The sequence below is a fragment of the Pleuronectes platessa genome, chromosome 6 (assembly GCF_947347685.1).
Source record: "Pleuronectes platessa chromosome 6, fPlePla1.1, whole genome shotgun sequence".
NCBI classification, from domain to species: domain Eukaryota; kingdom Metazoa; phylum Chordata; class Actinopteri; order Pleuronectiformes; family Pleuronectidae; genus Pleuronectes; species Pleuronectes platessa.
Window position 1 is genome coordinate 23609887 of NC_070631.1, and position 19654 is coordinate 23629540.

The 19654-nt window shown below is 43.3% G+C and overlaps 1 protein-coding gene across 1 annotated transcript; it reads right to left on the bottom strand.

The window, feature by feature from the left end:
- Window positions 1–8624: 8624 nt before the first annotated feature.
- Window positions 8625–13910, bottom strand: krt8 (keratin 8). The gene is made up of 8 exons (XM_053424524.1): window positions 13372–13910; window positions 11407–11615; window positions 10697–10757; window positions 10464–10559; window positions 10048–10212; window positions 9772–9897; window positions 9423–9687; window positions 8625–9321 (listed from the first exon to the last, which is right to left on the bottom strand). The coding sequence occupies exons 1-8, from the start codon at window positions 13792–13794 to the stop codon at window positions 9065–9067; spliced, it is 1602 nt and encodes a 533-aa protein (XP_053280499.1). The 5' UTR covers window positions 13795–13910; the 3' UTR covers window positions 8625–9064.
- Window positions 13911–19654: the final 5744 nt, after the last annotated feature.

The following is a 19654-nucleotide window of genomic DNA, read 5'->3' on the forward strand; positions in this document are numbered from 1 at the left end:
GCTGCACCAGAGGTCCAGAACAGTCCTTAAAATCCAGTGCCAGGAAAGTGGCAGGGAAAGGGTCCTCAAGATTGGGGGAAATAGACCCATCTTTAAAAGAGTTTAAAAGCAAGATGTCCTGATCCGCAAGTCTTGTCCTCCAGTGGCCAAGCACCCTCTCCATTGTCCGTTCTGATCGGATTCCAAGTTTGTTGGCCAGCCCTGTGGGGTCTTCCAGTTCAGGACCGGCTAGCTCCACCACCTGACCCAGCGTAGAGACCCCGGCAGCCTGCAGCAGTCTGAAGAGGGTGCCTTGTGCCCAGCGGGGGGGATCTAGAATGGTCCCGTGCAGGACAGGCTCTTGCAGCAGCCAGTGCAGGGAGTCCCCCTGTAGCCTTCGCTCTTTTTTTAACAGGTTCCACACTTTAAAAACACTCTTATAAAAACCAGGAAGAGATGGTGAGACTATTTTGTTATCATTCATTAAAAACAGAATAAAATCCAGACCCAGGCTGTTAAAATGTTGCAGGATGCACCGGGATAGAGGTCTCCACAGAGCGTCCCTTGGCCCGGTCAGCAATCTCTGTAAGAACTGAAGGCGGAAGGCAGCGCCCCTGCTGGCCAGATGGACCAGGCCCTGCCCCCCCTCCTCTATAGGAAGGAAAAGGACACTCTGTGGGATCCAGTGCATCCTGCCCCAAAAGAAATCTATTAAAACCCGTTGTACCTCTGCCAGGAGAGAAGGTGGAGGATCGACACAGGCCAGCCGGTGCCACAGGGTAGATGAGACCAGATTGTTTATTATTAATGTCCGGCCTCTGTACGACATTTTGGGCAACAGCCACTTCCATTTTTTAAGTCTGCCTTTGACCTTTTGTAGGACATTATTCCAATTTTTTTTGATGTGGGTCTCATCTCCCAGGAAGACACCGAGGTATTGGAGTCCTCCTTTCTTCCAGGCCAGACCTCCAGGCAGCCTGAGCCGATCCCCCAGCTTCTCTCCAACCATCAAAGCCTCGCTCTTCCCCCAGTTCACCTTTGCAGAAGAAATAAAACCAAAGTCATTTACAGTATCAGATAAAAGATCGATATCTTTTTGTGTGTTCACAAGTAAAATTAAATCGTCTGCATACACAGATAATTTAAAAGACACACTACACTGGGGGAAAAACACACCTTTTAAAACCTTCCTTAGCTTATGGAGCAGAGGCTCGATGGCCAGAGAGTACAACATCCCAGAGAGAGAGCAGCCCTGTCTCACCCCTCTCCCAATGTTAAAAGGAGCACTCAGCCCACCATTTATTTTAAGAACACTCGCAATGTCTGTATAGAAAACCCGGATCATGGCTATAAAGCCTGGGTTGAACCCAAAAGCAGCCAGAGTCTGCCATAGGTACTGGTGTTCAACCCGGTCAAAAGCCTTTTCCTGGTCTATGGAAATAAGACCAGTCTCTATTGCCAATGAACTGGAGAGGTCCAAAACATCTCGAATCAAAGTGACATTGTCACTTATGAGCCTGCCGGGTACACAGTAAGTCTGGTCAGGGTGGATGACGGACGCCATCACCTCCCTTAGTCTGAGGGCCAGAGCTTTGGACAGGATTTTGTAATCCGTGCACAACAGAGAGACCGGCCTCCAGTTCTTTAACTCTTGAAGGTCTCCCTTCTTCGGCAGCAGGGTGATTACGGCCCTCCTGCAGCTCAGAGGTAGCCTTCCAGTCTGTAAACTGTTGTTGACTACCTCGAGCAGATCCTGTCCTAGGATGTCCCAGAAGGACTTAAAGAAATCAGCAGGAAGGCCGTCTATCCCTGGAGCTTTGCCGCTCTGCAGGCTCATGGTGGCTCTGTGAAGCTCTTCTTTTGTAATGTCTGCAGCTAGCTCCGTGTTGCTGTTCCTGCTAACCTGAGGGAGACCATTCAGAAAACTGCTGTGCACATCTGGATTACTTGACCACTCACTCTTAAAGAGGTCTCTATAGAAACCGGTAGCACACTTCCTGATCTCAGACGAGTCTGAGACTTCAGAGCCACTACCCGTTCGTAAACAGTGAATGGTCTTCCTTTGTCCATTTTTCTGCTCCAACCCAAAGAAGAACTGGGAGGGGGCATCCATCTGTGAGATGTTCATAAACAGGGACCTGACCAGAGCCCCCTGTGCTGAGACCCCCAGCAGGTTGGCTATAGCCGACTGTTTGGTCTTGAGGGAGTCTAAATGCCCTCGATTTCCTGTAGAAGCTACTAAAGACTGTAATTCTTCTACCTGTCTCTCCAGATCCCTCATTGTCCGGGTGAAATCTCTGCTGACATTGCGAGTGAACTGCTGGCAAAGTTGTTTTATTTGTATCTTTCCGATGTCCCACCACTGCTGAATGCTGCTGAAAGCAGACCTGCTCTCTCTGTGGGAAAACCAAAACAACTTAAAAGCATTTCTAAAAGCCTGGTCGTTTAAAAGAGCTGTGTTAAAATGCCAATAGGCGCTCTTTAAACGAACATTTCTAATAAAAACAGAGCAAGAGACTAAACAATGATCAGTAAAACCCACAGGCTGAATAAAACACCTTTTAAAAATATTTAAATGGTGTTTAAAACAATAGAGTCGATCCAGTCTAGCCAGGGATAAAACATTGTCTCTGGCATGGCTCCAGGTGTATTGTCTGTGATTACTGTTAAAAAACCTCCACACATCAGACAGCTCGTGTGCCTCGGTCAGTTGGTTCAGCCTGAGACCTGATGCGGGATGTGGTTCTAAATGATTCCTGTCTAAAGTGGGATTTTCTGTGCAGTTAAAATCACCTCCTAAAAACATAAAATCATCACCACTACAGGTTTGAACAGTATCATCTAAAATGTTTAAAAGTGCCATCCTGTCCACCCTACTCGTGGGCGCATAGACATTTAAAAACACCAGCTTGACATTTTCATATTCGGCTTTCACCCTTATCAATACACCTGGAATAATCTCTTCTACAATAAAAGAAAGTGGTAAAAAACTCCTGGCAAAAAGAATCCCCACCCCCCCACTGCAGCTGGACTTGTGACTTAAAATCACTTCCCCATTAAAAGCCCTCTTCCAGTCACACTCATTGTCTTCAGTGTTGTGGGTTTCTTGTAAAAACATAACATCTATTCTGTTAATATCCATCAGTTTAAAAACAGCCGCTCTTTTAAAATCAGCTCTGGCTCCGTTTACATTTAAAGTGCTGATTTTAAAATCACACATGGATAAAAGAAAAAGAAAAACAATCAGAAAACAGGTCAGTAAAGGAGAAGAGTAAAAGGACTTTTTAAAACTCGTCATCATCAGTAATCGTTTGGCCTTTTACTCTCAACACGAGTTTCCTGAGTCTATAAATTTGTTGGTCTGTTAAAAACTCGTCGCTGCCTGTTTTTCTTGTGAGCGGTTTGGAGGACTTTAAAAACAGTTTGAGGTCGGGGAAGTGATCCTCAACCGAGGGCAGCCTCTGGCCTTTAGTGGTTTCAAGGAAGGTTCTTATGTCAGAGGGGGGGTAGAGGCCGTCCGCTTCCTCCTGAGAGGAGGGAGCGCTCCCCTGGCTGGATCTCAACCCGCGGCTTGCCTTGCAAGCTTTTGCATTGCTGTGCCCAGACCCTGAATTTTTCCTCTTTTGTGACATTTTAAACATTTCATCTTCACTCATTCCTTCCTCCATTTCAGTTTCGTCTAAGTCAATTGACTCTGGCTTGCTGTCGGTTTTTTTAATTGCCTGCTCACAGGCATTGTTTACTGGGGGGGCTCCCCCCTGGACTCCCACCTCCGGGAGCGGACTCTCCGGAGCCTCGGAGGCTACCTGAGTCTCAGGAGCCCCCTCCTCCACCAGAGGAGCGGGAGGCTCTGTAGGCGGGGCTCCGCCCACAGCAGCCTCAGGCTGCGCCGCTCGCGGAAGCTCCGCGTCAGCCGGAGCTGCCGCTGCCGCTGCTGGAGCTGCCGCTGCCGGAGCCGCCGCTGCTGGAGCTGCCGCTGCCGGAGCTGCCGGAGCTGCCGCTGCCGCCGCCGGAGCTGCCGTTGCCTGGGCCGGAGCCGTAGCTGCGGCAGCCGGCCGCTGCGCTCCACCCTTCCCCGGGCAGGAGCGGGCCAGGTGCCCCTCCTCCCCGCACTCAAAACACTTCATCGTGTCGGATGAGACAAAAATCACATAATTAAAACCCTCAATTTTGAATGAAAAAGACATGTTCAGCTCCTTTGTGTTGTCTCTTAGGACCATGAAAACTTGCCTCCGGTGACTCACTATGTGCCTGAGTTTTGGGGATTTACTCCCAAGAGACACCATTTTAATCTGTGATACAATCTGCCCGTACCGGGACAGTTCCTTGGCCAGAGTGTCGTTTTTCACAAAAGGGGGTGCATTAGATATCATCACCCTCGTGGCTGGGTTGACGAGTGGGAGAACAGGATTAAAAGTATCGTGAATCACCACTCCTGTCTCCACCACCTCGCTCACCTTCGCCGTGCTATCTAAAAACATTACGATAGCTCCGTTCATCCGGGAGGCCGATTTGACCGAGTCACATCCGACCACCTCTCCCACAGCCAGTGCGGCCTCTGCCACACTGCATGCCACTGCGGGGATCAGTTTAATGGCATGCCGGCGAGTCAGACTCTCAAAGTCTGCTGCCGCTGCCGCTGCCACAGGCATGCTGCCTGTTAGCACACACACTCACTCACACACTCACTCAGCAAACTATTATAAACAGAAAAAACAACTATACAACTAAAGACGAACAAATAAACATACACCTAAATAATAAAGCTCAGCAAAGTAAGTCTTAAACCCACTATACCTTTCACCCTCACACACAGCTCTCAGCCCCACGCACACTCCGCCATGACAGAGAGAGAGAGAGAGAGAGAGAGAGAGAGAGAGAGAGAGAGAAGCCAGACGCTAGAGAGTAGTCAGACACTCAATGCGTGAAGTTAAAAAAAAAAAAAAAAAAAAACTCTCCGACAGGCAGAGACGCAACGCGAGTCGCTTTCTACCAGCACCACGTCTGAACAAACCCACGTTTAACAGAACTCTACTGGTTAATAAGTAAGTACAAACTGAAATAAAAACAAACTTCAAGCTGAAGAAACCCTAAACGTTAACGGAAAACACCCGCGAACCTGAGTGACTGAGAGACAGAGAGCTGTTCTGTGATGAGTGAGCAGAGCGGTGTGTGAAGGGGAGAAGCGCTGTGACGCTGTGTGAGGATTTTCATTCAGTCCGAGCACAGATATTGACTCATATTCAGGGTTCCCAAGGTACCTGGAAACCATGGAAAACATGGAATTTATTTTTTCATTTTCCAGGTTTGGAAAAGTCATGGAAACTGAGCAAAAGTGAACACTTACATGGAAATTGAAACAGTTATCCTGGAAAATTGTATTGGATGATGTGTAAAATAGTAATAAAATGAAACTATTGAGCACAGAATTAAGATAAGTTTATAAAAACCCTTTACATGTGAACAGCTCTTACTGTAGATAGAAATGGATGATCCCATGTTGTAGAACATGCTCTTGGCATCCTATCTGGTGTATTGGATGTTGGAATTTGATGCAGGCCACCTGGTGATATGGACTTTAAAAGTATAGTTTCGGATTGGTGGACTTCGGGAATAATAACCGAGACACATTACTCGCGATCTCAATAGAAGGGTCAAATACATGCATTTCCCAGCCAACACGGGAGCCTTGACATCTACAGTGAAACTTCTTATGCAAGTTTATCCTCAAATGTAAGAAGCTGTGTTTCAACTGTGTGGTAAACCTGAGTTTATCAACGTTAGTTAGTAACCTGTGCAATCTTGCTAGCTAGCAAGCTGCAACTTGCTAGCTTCAGCTTACATTAGAATTGTTGACGTAATTTTTACCTTGCTTTTAAAATACTAGAACTATGTTCGATCCCCATATGTATTTCACTCATTGACTTTTCCTAGGGGAGTTTGTTTTGAATTTGGATTCATTAATGATGGTTAGCAAGCACATGCAGTGCAATCTTGCTAGCCAACATTCAGCTTGCTAACTAACTAGCTAGTGTTGGCTAGCTTGCGTTGCTAGCTAACTACCAATACATTTTCACATTAGGCTGTGACATTACTTCTATGCTAGTTGACATGACCAGTCTAGTCTTGATCAATTTTGTAACATTCATTCTTATATCTACTTTTAGCTATTTTGTGATTTTTCGTTTTTTCTTTAAAAAAATGATACTACTAAATAGGAACATTTGGGGTGAGACATTTTTGAGGTTGCTGTACTGAGGAACCACAGGGGAACCAGCCTTATGTTTTCCCTTTTAGGTTCATTAGTTTGATTTACAAAAGCTTTTACAGAGTAAGAGTAGGCATATTACCTCTTCTACGTAAGACTCATAATCTCAAATGTGTGATGCATTGCAGGAGTGAGTGACAATGACACGCTGTAGATTCAGGATGAGGAAGAGAAGAGGGGAGAAGATGAAAGAGGAGGATACAAGAGTAGAGGATGACAGAGGAAAAGGGAGAAGAGTGGAGAGGAGTTGAGAAGAGTAGGAAGAGAAGACAGGAGCGGATACGAGAGGGGAGGTGTGGAGAGAAGAGGACAGGATGAGATAGGAGAGGAGTGGAAGAGAGAACAAATATCAATCCCAGTGCTCATGTGTCTCAAAGTTCCCGTTCAATAAATTGTTGTTCATCTACAGATTGTTGCATTATTTCATGCATTGATATATCAATAAGACATAATCTCTAAGCATTTACAATGTAGACTTGACTGGCACATCTTTTAAATCAAGTTAGTAGTCAGGTGTCCTAGGGGGTTGTGTTTGTGAGGGGAGGGGGGCGCGGAAAGCTTCAGGGGCCTATAGATCATTACTTAATATGGTACCTGGAAAATCAGGAGGTAGCATGGGATTTTTTTTCAAGGCAAGTGTGGGAACCCTGATATTACTCGTATAATACTCGTGCTCGGCAAAAGTGCTTTATCCGTACCGGATACTCGTTTCAGCCGAGTATCCGGCTCATCTCTAGTAGGGGGTCCCTGCTCCATCTCGCCATCAGTTTGGGGGACCTTGGCCTGAAAAACGTTGAAGACCCCTGATCTACACAGTCCATAAAAGAGGGCCCTTATTACATCAGAGGTAGATAGAGGACTATAGTGTATGTGACTACTTGATACATAAATAATGTGGCATCTAAAGCATATTTTTACAGCTCCTTTCATAAGGTGTGGTTTAGAACGTAGCCACCCAATTACGTTAACTGAAAGTTATTCCACAGCTTCAATATTTAGGTAAACCTTGCAGAAAACTTCCCCTTTGTGTATGAATTATATTAAGTGATAAAGATACTTACTGTTTGGCCTTACTTACACAACGTGCTTTAACTAACACAAGGCCCAACCCAGATGCAAATGGAACATTAACTACCCTCTTTGTATTATTTAAAATTATTACTATGAACTTGTTATTACATTAACTCAGGCCACAGGCGAGGAATATATTCCTTTTCCTACAAAGTGAACATCATAGCAATGAAAGCAAGCGATGAGGCCAACATGCAGACCAACACCATTAGCAAGTAATTCAAGATAAATCAATTAATAAACTAATTCATATATTTGATGCGTTTGCCTGAAATTATAAACTAGGATAACCTATTCATCCATCAATATATATACTGCTAATCCTTTTAAGGGTCCAGAGGGGAACTGGAAACAATGCCGGCAGATACTGGGTGAGATATGATTAACACCCCGAACAGGTCACCAGCATATCTCGGGGCCAACATAGAGAGACAACAATTCACACCAATGGACAATTGGATTCCCAAAACAACGTAACACAAATCTGCTTCTCTCTGACCTGAGGGAGGAAGTCGTAGTACTAGACCAACTCGATGCAGGAAGACCCCGGCCAGACAGGAATTCAAGCTGGGAACCTTTCTGCTGTGAGGTAACAGTTTGAACCACAATGTTGCCCTGAGATAAGCTAGTTTGAAATCAACTCAACATTGAACTTGCACAGACCAAAGATCAGTCAAGGAATGTTAGAGATAGCATCACCTGTCGTTGGGTCTGTCTTTTCCTCAGGTAGAATTAATGTAAATAAATTGATTAAATCTGAGAGAATTAATTGTATTATGGATATACATGCCACCTGCCAAATACTTATAATGCAAATGTTGGTTGTGGCATAGCATGTCTCCTTTGACCTAATTAATGTTCTTTTAAAAATGCAGTGTACAAAGAGAATGTGTTTTTACCCGTAGTCACATGATTGAAAATTTACTGCACTTCCTATTTATCAGCTAAATGAAAAACAAAATAATAATAATGCTCCATAAAACTGTCTCGTGAATTTACCAATACATATATTTTAAGGACTTTGATGTAAAATTATATGAAATACATCAAACTTTTACTTTAGCCAAATATGCATTTTTTATTCATATAAATAAATATCATACTAATATAAGTATACTTTTATTGAAACGCTCCCTCCCAAATACATATTTCTTTCTTCTTAATCCTTTCAAATAAAACCACTTTTTTTTTCAGTAAACACATTTTATTTGGTTTGGTAGCAAAATCAGCACCTCAGGACAACAGTATGACGCGGACAGCCTCCTAAGGGGTCAAACAGTTTCAGTTACAGGACACACACAGGGAAGACATGCACTACCTACTGTAGCAGGCAATTTTAATACATAGTTTAACAACACTGAAGCATTGTTTTAGTACATTCACATTCCTTTGACAAATCCACAGTCCATTTGACGCAACACAGTTTTGATGGTAACAGTGTATGTAATAGCTGTCGCATTTAAAGGAAGTGTTTTCTTCATATTTGCCCAGTTTTTCTAAATCTCACTTTCTTAGACAATCTTTTTAGTACAGACAGTCAGACATCAGATCTTAAATTCTTTGGTCCCTTCAGATCGTTGTGTTGATTTACTGTTTCATGTTTAGACTCTATTGGAGAGTGAATGGCAAGCATTTTACTTCAGACTTGTGTATTACGTTACTTTGGGTGAGGGGTGAACTGTGAGTATAAAACTACCGCAGAGGAGATCATAGTAGACAGGTGGCTACACCTCTAGACTAGACAGCTCAATCCTCAATGACCTCGGAGGACTCAGACACCACCCTGCCATCCTTTGTCTCGATCATTTTGATCACGACATTCTTCTTGGTCTGGGAGGTGCTGTAGCCGCCAGAACTGCCGCCACTGAAGCCGCCCGCGCTGCTTCCATATCCACTGCTATATCCACCACCATATCCACCGCCATATCCACTGTTAAAACCGCTGGAGTAGCCGCTGGAGTAGCTGCTCTTCAGGCTGTCCTTGGGGAAAGCATTGTAGCTTGCTGTTGAAGAAGGAGAGGTTGGAGAAAATGTGTGAAATTTGTTAAAACCTGTAATAGCTCGGTCAAAAAGACAGAAATCTCTGTCAACGAAGGTGACTTACAGCTCTGCTGAGAGATGTTGATAGACTGGATGCCAGTCGCCAGCCTGTCTTCCTCTCCCTCGAGCAGTTTCCTGTAGGTTGCGATCTCAATGTCCAGAGCCAGCTTGACGTTCATCAGGTCCTGGTATTCTCGGATCTGGCGGGCCATGTCCTGTTTGGCTCTCTGCAGGGCATCTTCCAGGTCCCTGATACGGGCCTTGGCGTCCTTCACTGCAATTTCACCACGCTCCTCAGCCTCTGCGATCTGGGCCTCTAGGTTGGCGCGCTGGGAAAATATAAAAAAAAATGAGACTTTGTCTGCCCTCCTCATTGTTGAATGATTGATTGTGCCAAAACCCTTTTTCCATACCTGTCCCTTGATGGAATCAATCTCTGATGTGAGTCTCTGGATCATGCGGTTAAGGTCTGAGATCTCTGTCTTGGTACTTCTCAGGTCATCTCCATATCTGCTGGCGGATGTCTGCATTTCTTCATACTAAATGAACATCAGCAAGACAAGGTATCGTTCAGTATTTCTGATAAGGTTGAATAGGTTTTCGTAAACCCAATTTCACTTCACTATAGGGAAAAAAAGGATCCATGGATATATAAAATCTTTCATGTTTAATGAGAAAAATTCCATTACCTTGGACTTGTACCATGTCTCTGCTTCAGCACGGGAGCGATTGGCAATGTCTTCATACTGTGCCTTGACTTCAGCCACAATGGAGTCCATGTCCAGGTTACGGCTGTTGTCCATCTCCACAACAACTGAAGTGTCCTTGATCTGGCCCTGGAGCTCATGCAGTTCCTGAAGATGTAAAAAGAAAAAGAGAAAAGGAGAGATTAGTCAACCCCAATTTACTGAGTAAATTAAGCTACTGCACTTCCAAGGGCGGGGCCAGAGGATAATCAAGATGGAAAACGGACCTAGAGAAAAACCCTGGATTTAGCAAGGTAGAGACCTATTCTAAATAGACACTACAAGTGTCATACGCCTGCCATAACTGGATTAATCAATCAGAAAAGGGGCTGAGCATAGAGGGAAAGGATGAAACGTACCTCCTCATAGATCGACCTGAGGAAGTTGATCTCATCTGTCAGACTCTCGAGTTTGGCCTCCAGCTCAACCTTATTCATGTAGGCCTCATCGACATCCTGGCAAAAAAAAGAAAAAGAAAAGCATTTTTTAGACATCATAACATTCAAATCTTCAGTGGAAGAGAAGTATCAAATACCAAAAGAAACTGCAAATGAGGTATGAGATTTGTAGTTGAGTGACTCATGATGCTGACCTTCTTGATGAGGACAAAGTCGTTCTCACACTCTGTGCGCTTGTTGATCTCATCTTCATACCTGAGAGGGGAAAACGGAAATCGGTCATGCTCCCATTCACTTCTGAGAGTTTATACACTGGTGTAACACTAGGAGGCACAAGTGGTCCATTCCAAACTCTTGAACTCCCATGGGACATTAGCCTCAAATTGTGTGTTCACTCAGGGCCCAGCCTAAGAGGTGTTACTGACATGTCTCCCTCACAGGTTTCCCAGCTGTTATGCTCCATTTGTTTTCGTGCAACTAACAATTATGTGGGGCGCTATGTACCTGTTTGTGTTAGAGACATGCGAGTCAGCATCCACACATTTATGCTTGTCTCGACTCATGTGTAACTATAGACAGCTGTGTTGACAGCCAACTCTGTAAAATGAGTTTTAGCTCCAGACGTATGTAATGTAATCGCTGTTCAGAACATGCCTTCTCAGTGATGTAAGTCCCACGAGTTTGTGTGACGCAAGACAATGGACAGATGTAGGGAGTAGTCCACATAATGATTTCCTCAGTGTACTGCTAGGCTTGTCCTGAAGCTCAGATCTAACTTGAACTGTTGAACATGGGTCTTGATGTTGAAAAATGCAATGATATTATATTTATGAGCCATTTGCTTTTTTTGCAACAAATACAAAGGCCTGAGGACACAAAAATCCTCACTTTTGAACACACTCACTTGTTCTTGAAGTCCTCCACCAGGCCCTGCATGTTGTGCAGGTCAGCCTCCAGCTTCATCTTGTCGTTGCCAAGGCTGTCCAGCTGTCTGCGCAGGTTCGTGATGTAGGCCTCAAACATGGCGTCGATGTTGGAGCGGGTGGTGGTCTGCCCCTGCAACAGGTTCCACTTGGTCTCCAGCATTTTGTTCTGCTGCTCCAAGAAGCGCACCTGATGGCCACAGAGAGATGCAGGGAGAGACAAATGTCATTGGTTGAGTGCAGCGCTCATAACCACATTCGTTCAGTGAGAAAGGAACTAGTTCAGAAAACCTTTACAAAGAACCGATGACTTACACACACTTATTCCTACTCATTTTTGATCAATGAATGACATTTCCTTGATATAATTTCACTTTCTCTTGCTATAAAAACATTGCCTTGCAGTTAACATTACCTTGCCTCATATTCATTCATTGTCTACAGTCATTGTTGTTCTTATCTGTATTTGTGATCTGCAAACTGGCTGAGTTTCCACACTGGCCCTACCTATCCAAAAAGGAAGGCCTATGTGACGCATGTGCATCCTGACAGGGGGCAGAGAGGAAGTAGAACGAGACGAGGTTGGAAAAAACCAGTGATGGAGGAAAAATCCACTTAAACCCTCTCTTTCCTTGTCTTCCTGTTTTTGTGCGTTGAGGGAAGACAAATGCAGAGAGGGCCAGAGGAGGGGTGACGCCAAAATGCATCCGCAGGCAGATGCAGAAGAGTAAATATTTAACTACCAGAGGTGTGATGACGGACGAGAACAAAGCACTGAGGGGGGGGGGGGGGGGGGAATAGGCCATTTAGCAGGTGAGCATATAGGACGAGGGGAGGTACAGGCTCTGTATATTTTCTGAACAACAAATGTGAAACAGTGAAAGCAGATGTAACAAAATTACAGAGTTCAGGTCACATCCAACCATGCCCTCATTTTAACATGAGTAAATACTGATATACGGGATAACAGATCAAAGGTTTTTCCCCTTCTGATAAGTATGCAAAATCCACTTTATCTGCTTTGCAAAGGGAGAAAGAGAGTTGATATGTAGCCAGTCAGCTGGCCTTGACAAGAACATGAAACCAACTAGCCTTTTAAATATTAACCCACTGCAGAGTCCTTAAAGGACAAAAACACCTGTGACTACAACACCAATGCTGGCCTTTAATGCACATTTGAAAACGTAAAGGTCTTTGTTTTTATTCGCCAAATGAGCTCTGCTTAAAAAGTTTGTCACGGACCAAGAAGTTTTTGCCATGAGGTTAACAATATCAGTTCTGTGTGTGTGTGTGTGTGTGTGTGTGTGTGTGTGTGTGTGTGTGTGTGTGTGTGTGTTGGGGAGGGGTGGAGGCCACAAGGCCAGCAGATAGAGCCACACCCAAGCTAAGGGAGGGACCAGTCCCAAGGTAACTGGTATCACAAGCACCGAGCTCTGCTCTGACACACCCTTAGCTTTCTCTCTCTTTCGCTGTCTTTGTCTTTCTCCGTCTCTCCTTTTTGCATGTCTGTTTTTCATCACTATAAAAGGGCTTTCTGAGCCAAAGAGATAGAGCCTAGCCCTGAAGTTTGAGCGCATACAATCTTTTTTGCCATAACTGCATTTGTGGGAGGTGACGAAAGCAGAGAGGGGAATAAATCAACTTTCTGAACGCAGCAAGAGTGAGGAAATCAGCATTGACGAAACATGTGGCCGACATATGGACCTTGATATCAGATATTGCCTAACAATGTCACAGCACTGAAACTTTTTGACTACACTTTGACTAAGTTTTACATCCAACTTAAGCTACTGCTGTTTGAAGTGGAGAATCCAGCAAAGGCTAGTGCCTGATTAACCAGAATTTTCTGGTGCACACATTGAAGGTAGGGTCCAAAACCATAAGACCACTTCCAAATTGAAAACGGTCTCAGAGTTTTGGACACCACTGTATCTGCCCTATATTACCTTGTCAATGAAGGAGGCAAAGCGGTTGTTCAGGCCCTTGATCTGCTCCTTCTCCTGGGTGCGGACGACTTGGATGTTGGGGTCAATCTGGAGATTCAGGGGGGTCAGCAGGCTCTTGTTCACAGTCACTGCGGTGATGGGGGCCTGAGCACCCATGCCACCACCAAAGCCCACTCCCATACCGCCGCCACTTCCAAAGCCCATTCCCATACCTGCGCCACCCATGCCTGAGCTCACGCTGTAGGCAGTGCTGCTGGTGATGCCAGATCCTCCAAAGCCCCTGCTCTGTCCTCCTCCATAGGAGCTCTGGACACCGTAGCTTCTGCGTGAGACAGAGCTTGGTCCAGCATAGGAACTGCTGCTGAAGTTCCGTGGGGCAGAAGAAGACTTCACACTATACGAACTGGTCTTGTAGGTGGACATTCTGAAATCTAGAGTGGACTTGTGAGCCTGGGAAGGTCAGACCGAAGGGCTTGGATTGCAAGGCAGGCAGGCAGAGGGGAGAGACCAGAGTGGGTAGACAGAGAAGAAACTACTGAGGAGTTTTAAAGCCTGATGATGTGGGAGGGGCCTGGCCCGAGCTGCCATTGGCTGCAGGGCAGGGTGAGAGAGGGAGGCAGGGCTGTAACTTTACACCTCCATGACACATTGTCCAGACACTCAAAACCATTACCTGTGCTTTCTACATGCGCTTCTCTGTGTTGTTAGAGAAAACCTTATCTTTGGAGAGGATTGTCGAGCAGTCAAATTTCTGTGTGTGTCCAGTTCTGTGAAGTTACTCAAACACACCACAGCTGATTCAGCAAGTCGGATCTGGAGGTCTGATTCAGTTTTTCAAGGAAAAATAACTAAGCAGCAGCTATGGCTCACAAAAAGTGTGGGTGTGTCTGTGTGGGTGTGCACATGCACATTCATGCAGGTGTACATTAATGTCTATCTATAATGCAAAGATAAGTTATGCATGTGTGTGTATTGAGGGGGGTGTGGCTGATGTTCTGTTTGCCCATAGACAGTGAACGTGGAATGTAAAATGTGATATAATGGTGTTTAATTAATAAGAGTAAATTTGATAGCACTTAACATTTATTGTGCCACAATTTTCTTTCCCATTCGCGTCCTTCCTGTTACTTCACAATGTCCAATGTGTCATGCACAATAATAATCAATAATATAAGATAAGATAATCCTTTATTAGTCCCATGATGGGGAATAGTCAAAAGGGCGTGTGCAAGTAAAAAGTAACATGCAATACTTAAGTGTGAGGAGTATTAACAAAAATATATAGAAAATAGGAATGTAATGAAACTAATAAATATATTGTGTAAAGACAGGGAAATATGTGCAGTGCGAGAATATGTACAGTAAATGAACATGAAACTTGCACAAAAGCATCTTATCCCACAAGTTTTATTCTACACTGTTCATCCTGGAACACAGTCTGTCCTGGTATACTTCATCATTTTGTGGAATGCACTTATCTACTTTGTAGCAAGAGTAAAATGATTTTCTCATGTTTGTATTTGTGGCTGCAGCCAGGGGCAGTGCAACAGGTTAGACAAACCAGGCAAACCTGTGTGGCAAATCATATAAGTCAACAGCATCAACAATCAACAACAGTATACAGCTGTCCCTACCGACCAGCACAGTCCACCAGTTTTCATGCCTATACATATATATATATATATTTTATTCATCAGTTATTTGTAAGTTATACATCATCGAAATTACCGATCACAAGTGTTACCACAGTGGTATCCAACAATACGGTATTTTGAAGGGGTGTTCACATTTCTTGGGTGCTGGCTGCTGCAAGAGTATAATACATACCACATGTACTGCTCTGTACGCTCGTATCTGCAAACCAGGTGAAGTGCTCTGTCCATCTGGATTTCATTACTGTTGAATGAGAGGTTTTTTTAGGTTAACGCCACTGAGCCTGAGGGTTTAAAGAACAATGAACACGAGTGTCAGAGTTTATTAATGCTTACATATGACTGCCAGCGTGTGTTGCACTTTACTCAGGTGACCAAGTTATTCTCAACACCTATCTATAGTACAACCCTCATGCATTAACACCAGTGAAGAATTATAAGACTATCACTGCAGGTATTCCTGCCTGATCTGTAACTCCACCATGTTTCAGAACATGCTGCATGGTGAAAATATAGCAGTGTACATGTCAGCTAACCCTCAACCGTCCTTCCACCAATACCCACCCGGCGTTCCGATCCTCCCTCGTTCATTTCCTCCTCCAGTCCCACACCATTATGACTCATACGTCTTGGGATTACCAGTCCGGCCCCCTTCCATCGTGCCCTCTCTCTCGTCTCCATCTTCTCTAACCCTCCTCCTTTCCCACTAGTGGCTCTTGCCCTCATTATCGCCATGGAAACGTACCAAAATAAAATACACTCCCACCTCCTTCAGCCAAAATGGATGCCAACTGAAGAGCTACTGCTGTGTAGAACTGCAAAGCACAAAGGGCTCACTATATTATCCGAAACAGAGAGAGTAAAAAGAACACGTGGCAATGCTGATAAGATGTTGTGAATCTGAATTTGAAATTTTGCCACATAAGCAAAGTTTGATATAATATTATGAAAATAAAGACGTGAAATCCACATGACTGAGGTAAAGATAATTCATTATCTCCAGGTTTTTGAAGGAGGTTGATTTAAACCCACATGAAGAGGCACAGATTGTTCTGAGAGCGCTGGGAAGTTAATTGAATCTCAGTAATTCCACCATGAATTATGAAAGATGTTTTGGATCCTATGACTCTCATTACTATGGCTGAGCTACAGTCTGTTGATATTTTGAAGAATGAAGCATCTTTTTTCTGGGCCTGTATTAATCACATAACTGACTGAAACAAGTTGAGGGCTAAAAGCTAAAAACCCGTTCACTTTAGACTTTTCCTGGAAACAGTTGTTGTGACTAACAGTATTTGATTAGATAATTTGGTCTGACGTTAAAACCCCTCCTGCATTCACCAGGGGTGCTAACAACATGAATAAAGCATTTTGCCGTTGTATCCATTGTGTGTAACAGCATTCTCTCCTGCTTTAGTTAGTTTTACTTTTTGTTTCCATTTCCTATTTTAGCAATATTCCTATTATTTCATCCTTATTTATACATTATAAATATATTTACTGTTACTAAATCCACATGTTAATCACTGCTGGATTAAATGCTGAAGGATTTTTTTATATTAAACACTGAAATACTTTTTTAAAATGTTCTTTTAAGGATTTATTGCCCTTGTGCAATTCTCCTATGCTCATTCATGTGCAATATCATATTGTGACAAAGCCCTTCCCTACTGTGGGTGTCCCAACAACAGGCAGACGGCAGCCACTCACTAGTTTCATAGTTCTTATTAATATAATTCAAATTAACAAGCATAAATCCCGTTAATCCACATAAATCACAGCTCAGCTCAGTCTCTTCACCATGTGTTTCTCCTTTGTCTCTTTTCCCCGTGTCAGCTCTCTCTGCTGCCTTTTAACAAGGGGGAGTGATAAACCAATTAGACTCTGCTGTGCTTATCACCCTCCCTGGTACAGCTGGAGGTGCTCTGATTCCATATCACTGTCATTTAAGGTCGTTACTTTACTGTCTGGTTTTATATTAAATTTAACTACGCTTGTTTTTTAATGGACCAAAGAGAAGCAGCGCTATTAACTTTGTTGTATACTGCGCATGACAATAACCGCTTTCTTCCTCTTCTTCTGGAGATATCATAACACTTTGTAGATTGTAATGATTGTAGTTTTTATGAGTGAATGAACAGTATGACAGATGCAGGCAGAGTTATGTTTCTCTGAAGATCACCGTTCCCCATGAAGGGTGATTTAGGTTACTGCAGGTCACACGAGAGCCGACATGCACACCCAAACATCAACAATGCCTCGTGTGACTGTGTCACCCTGAACAAAGACATGTTCTTTGGAGCATTTTTAACTGTTATTATTTGAAGTTTGCAAAACGCAGGCCCATGTCTGTGCCCAGGATTATTATTATACTGTCATTATCAAAATATTAAGAGTAAGAATAAAGACAGAGTCAGTGGGGATGGGGCAGTGTGCTCAGTTAGTCTGCGGAACATGTCTTCGCCAATGTACTGAGATATAATCGCTACCAGATCATTTTGATAATATGATCTGATACTGTTTGACAATATCTCTTCAAAGTAAGTAAGTTTTGTGTTGCCGTGCTTTATATCAAGATGGATTTCAGGACCTTTATATTGAAAAGTTTATATCACTGATCTGATATTAGCTTTCATACATTGCTTATTTGAGGCACACACATGAACAGTAATAAGGCAAATTCAAACCATAAAATCTTCACTGCAGATAAACCAGGTAGGATGTACATGAAGTTTTCTAACTTCCCTCTGCACACAACTTCCAACACACATACAAGTGACAGAACAGAACATTCCAAACAGGCAGATTTGGTAACACCTCTGTATCTGTGATTAGGTTTACATAGTGTTTACTCTGCAATGGGTCTTATCAGAATTTACCTGTCATTCATTCCATTCACCTCTATCAGTGGTGATGAGGATTTCATCAGGAACAATCACAAGCTTACCGTGATTGTCACTATTTGCAAATCCAACATCAATAGCCTGAAGCCGATACTGTATCTGTCGGCGAATCATAAGCCACGCAGTTGGCTGATATTTCTTGTTTGACTGGGGCTGAGCACCGACGAACAGGATTACAGCAGGTTAAATGACTGTACATGGAGACAAACCTTTAAACTGTGTGCACACCAGCTTGGATAAACATCTCAGAGCACCTCTCTCTGTCACATGGAATCTCTGACAGAGAGTGTCACATGCTATTGTAGTGAGTGTGTGTGTGTGTGTGTGTGTGTGTGTTTGTGTGTGGGAGGAAGGCAGTCTGCGTGTGTGTTGATGGGTGTGACTCTCACCACAGTGCTCCATTCAGATATAAAAGACACATCGGGCGGAAAGACATTTCAACCTTTGTTAATCATCATACGAAACTTATCTAAATCTCAGGAATAACTTGTTCCTACACTCAACTAAACTGTTTTATTAATGTGGGTTATAATGGGTGTCTCTTAACACAAGCATTTCTAATCAGATGCGTCACTTGACGACTGTGCATGGGGGATTTTTACTGGGCCGCGTGTTTGTGCTGAAGAATAACTTGAGGTTGTCCAGCAGCACCTTCCTGACAGGATACGCCACGATTCCCCTAGACTTTGAACAGCCCTTTGTGTTTAAGGCCTCATTGTGTTACAGTTGAACTTTCCATACCATTAAGTGGTGAAAGATGACCCTCTCTCCTATTACACCAACCTGTTTTGCTTCACTTTCCTAAGGAACAGCAGATTATGTGGGATTTTCTGGGTAAATATTGGATTAGAAAGTAACCTCTGGTAGCTTAGTGTGAGGTTGACTTTCATTCAGCGATAACATCATGTAGATTTGAGTGTTTGTATTTTTGCATCGTTACTTTATGGTTCCATGGGGAGTTTGATCATCAGTAAAATAGCAACAAACATTTCACAGATGTCTATCATTTAAGTTATCCTTTTAAAAATATGCTGTCTTTACAAAACTCAAACACATATCCCATTCACAGTACTACTTAAAATATTCCTTGTGATTATATGTCTTACACTCACTCTAAAATAATCAATACAATAATGAATACTTAAACGTCTTCAGTCTGCCCATAATTTATCATTAATCATAGAGGTACAGATGCAGAGAAGAAAAAGGACAGGTTAATAACAATTATAATAATACAACTGTATTTATACTTCACTTTCCAAAAACAACTTACCAAAGTGCTTCACAAATGTAGAAAGAGAAAAGGTATGTAGCAGAAACCTATGAAAAAGCCATATTGACTTTAAACAAGATTTGTAAAAGGGGAACAATGTTCTGTAGCTTGTCTGATTCCCAGTGGAAGGTTATTTCATTGTTGTGGAGCCCTTACAGAAAAAGTTCAACCACCCTCAACGTCATGCCTTACCTTGGGTACCAAGAACAACAGTTGATCTGCAGATCTGAGATCACAACTGGATTAGAAGGTGGGTGATATAAGAGGGGGCAATGACTCTAAGAGATTTAAAAACTAGCAATACAATTTTGTGTGACAGGTATTCACTGCAATGAAGCGAGAATGGGGATGATGTGTTCATACTTTCGGGTTTTTGTAAGAAATCTGGCTGCATTTTTTTTTTATCAAGTTGGGAGACAGTTGATATATTTCTGGCGGAGTCCTGCAAATAATGA

Bases quoted from the DNA above. Each gene is read 5' to 3' on its own strand.
- krt8 (XM_053424524.1), bottom strand. From the start codon at position 13,794: ATGTCCACCTACAAGACCAGTTCGTATAGTGTGAAGTCTTCTTCTGCC. The intron at 10,213-10,463 runs GTACGTTTCATC...TTACATCTTCAG, and splicing joins TCAGGTCGATCTATGAGGAG to GAACTGCATGAGCTCCAGGG. The intron at 9,688-9,771 runs GTATGGAAAAAG...ATATTTTCCCAG, and splicing joins TTGATTCCATCAAGGGACAG to CGCGCCAACCTAGAGGCCCA.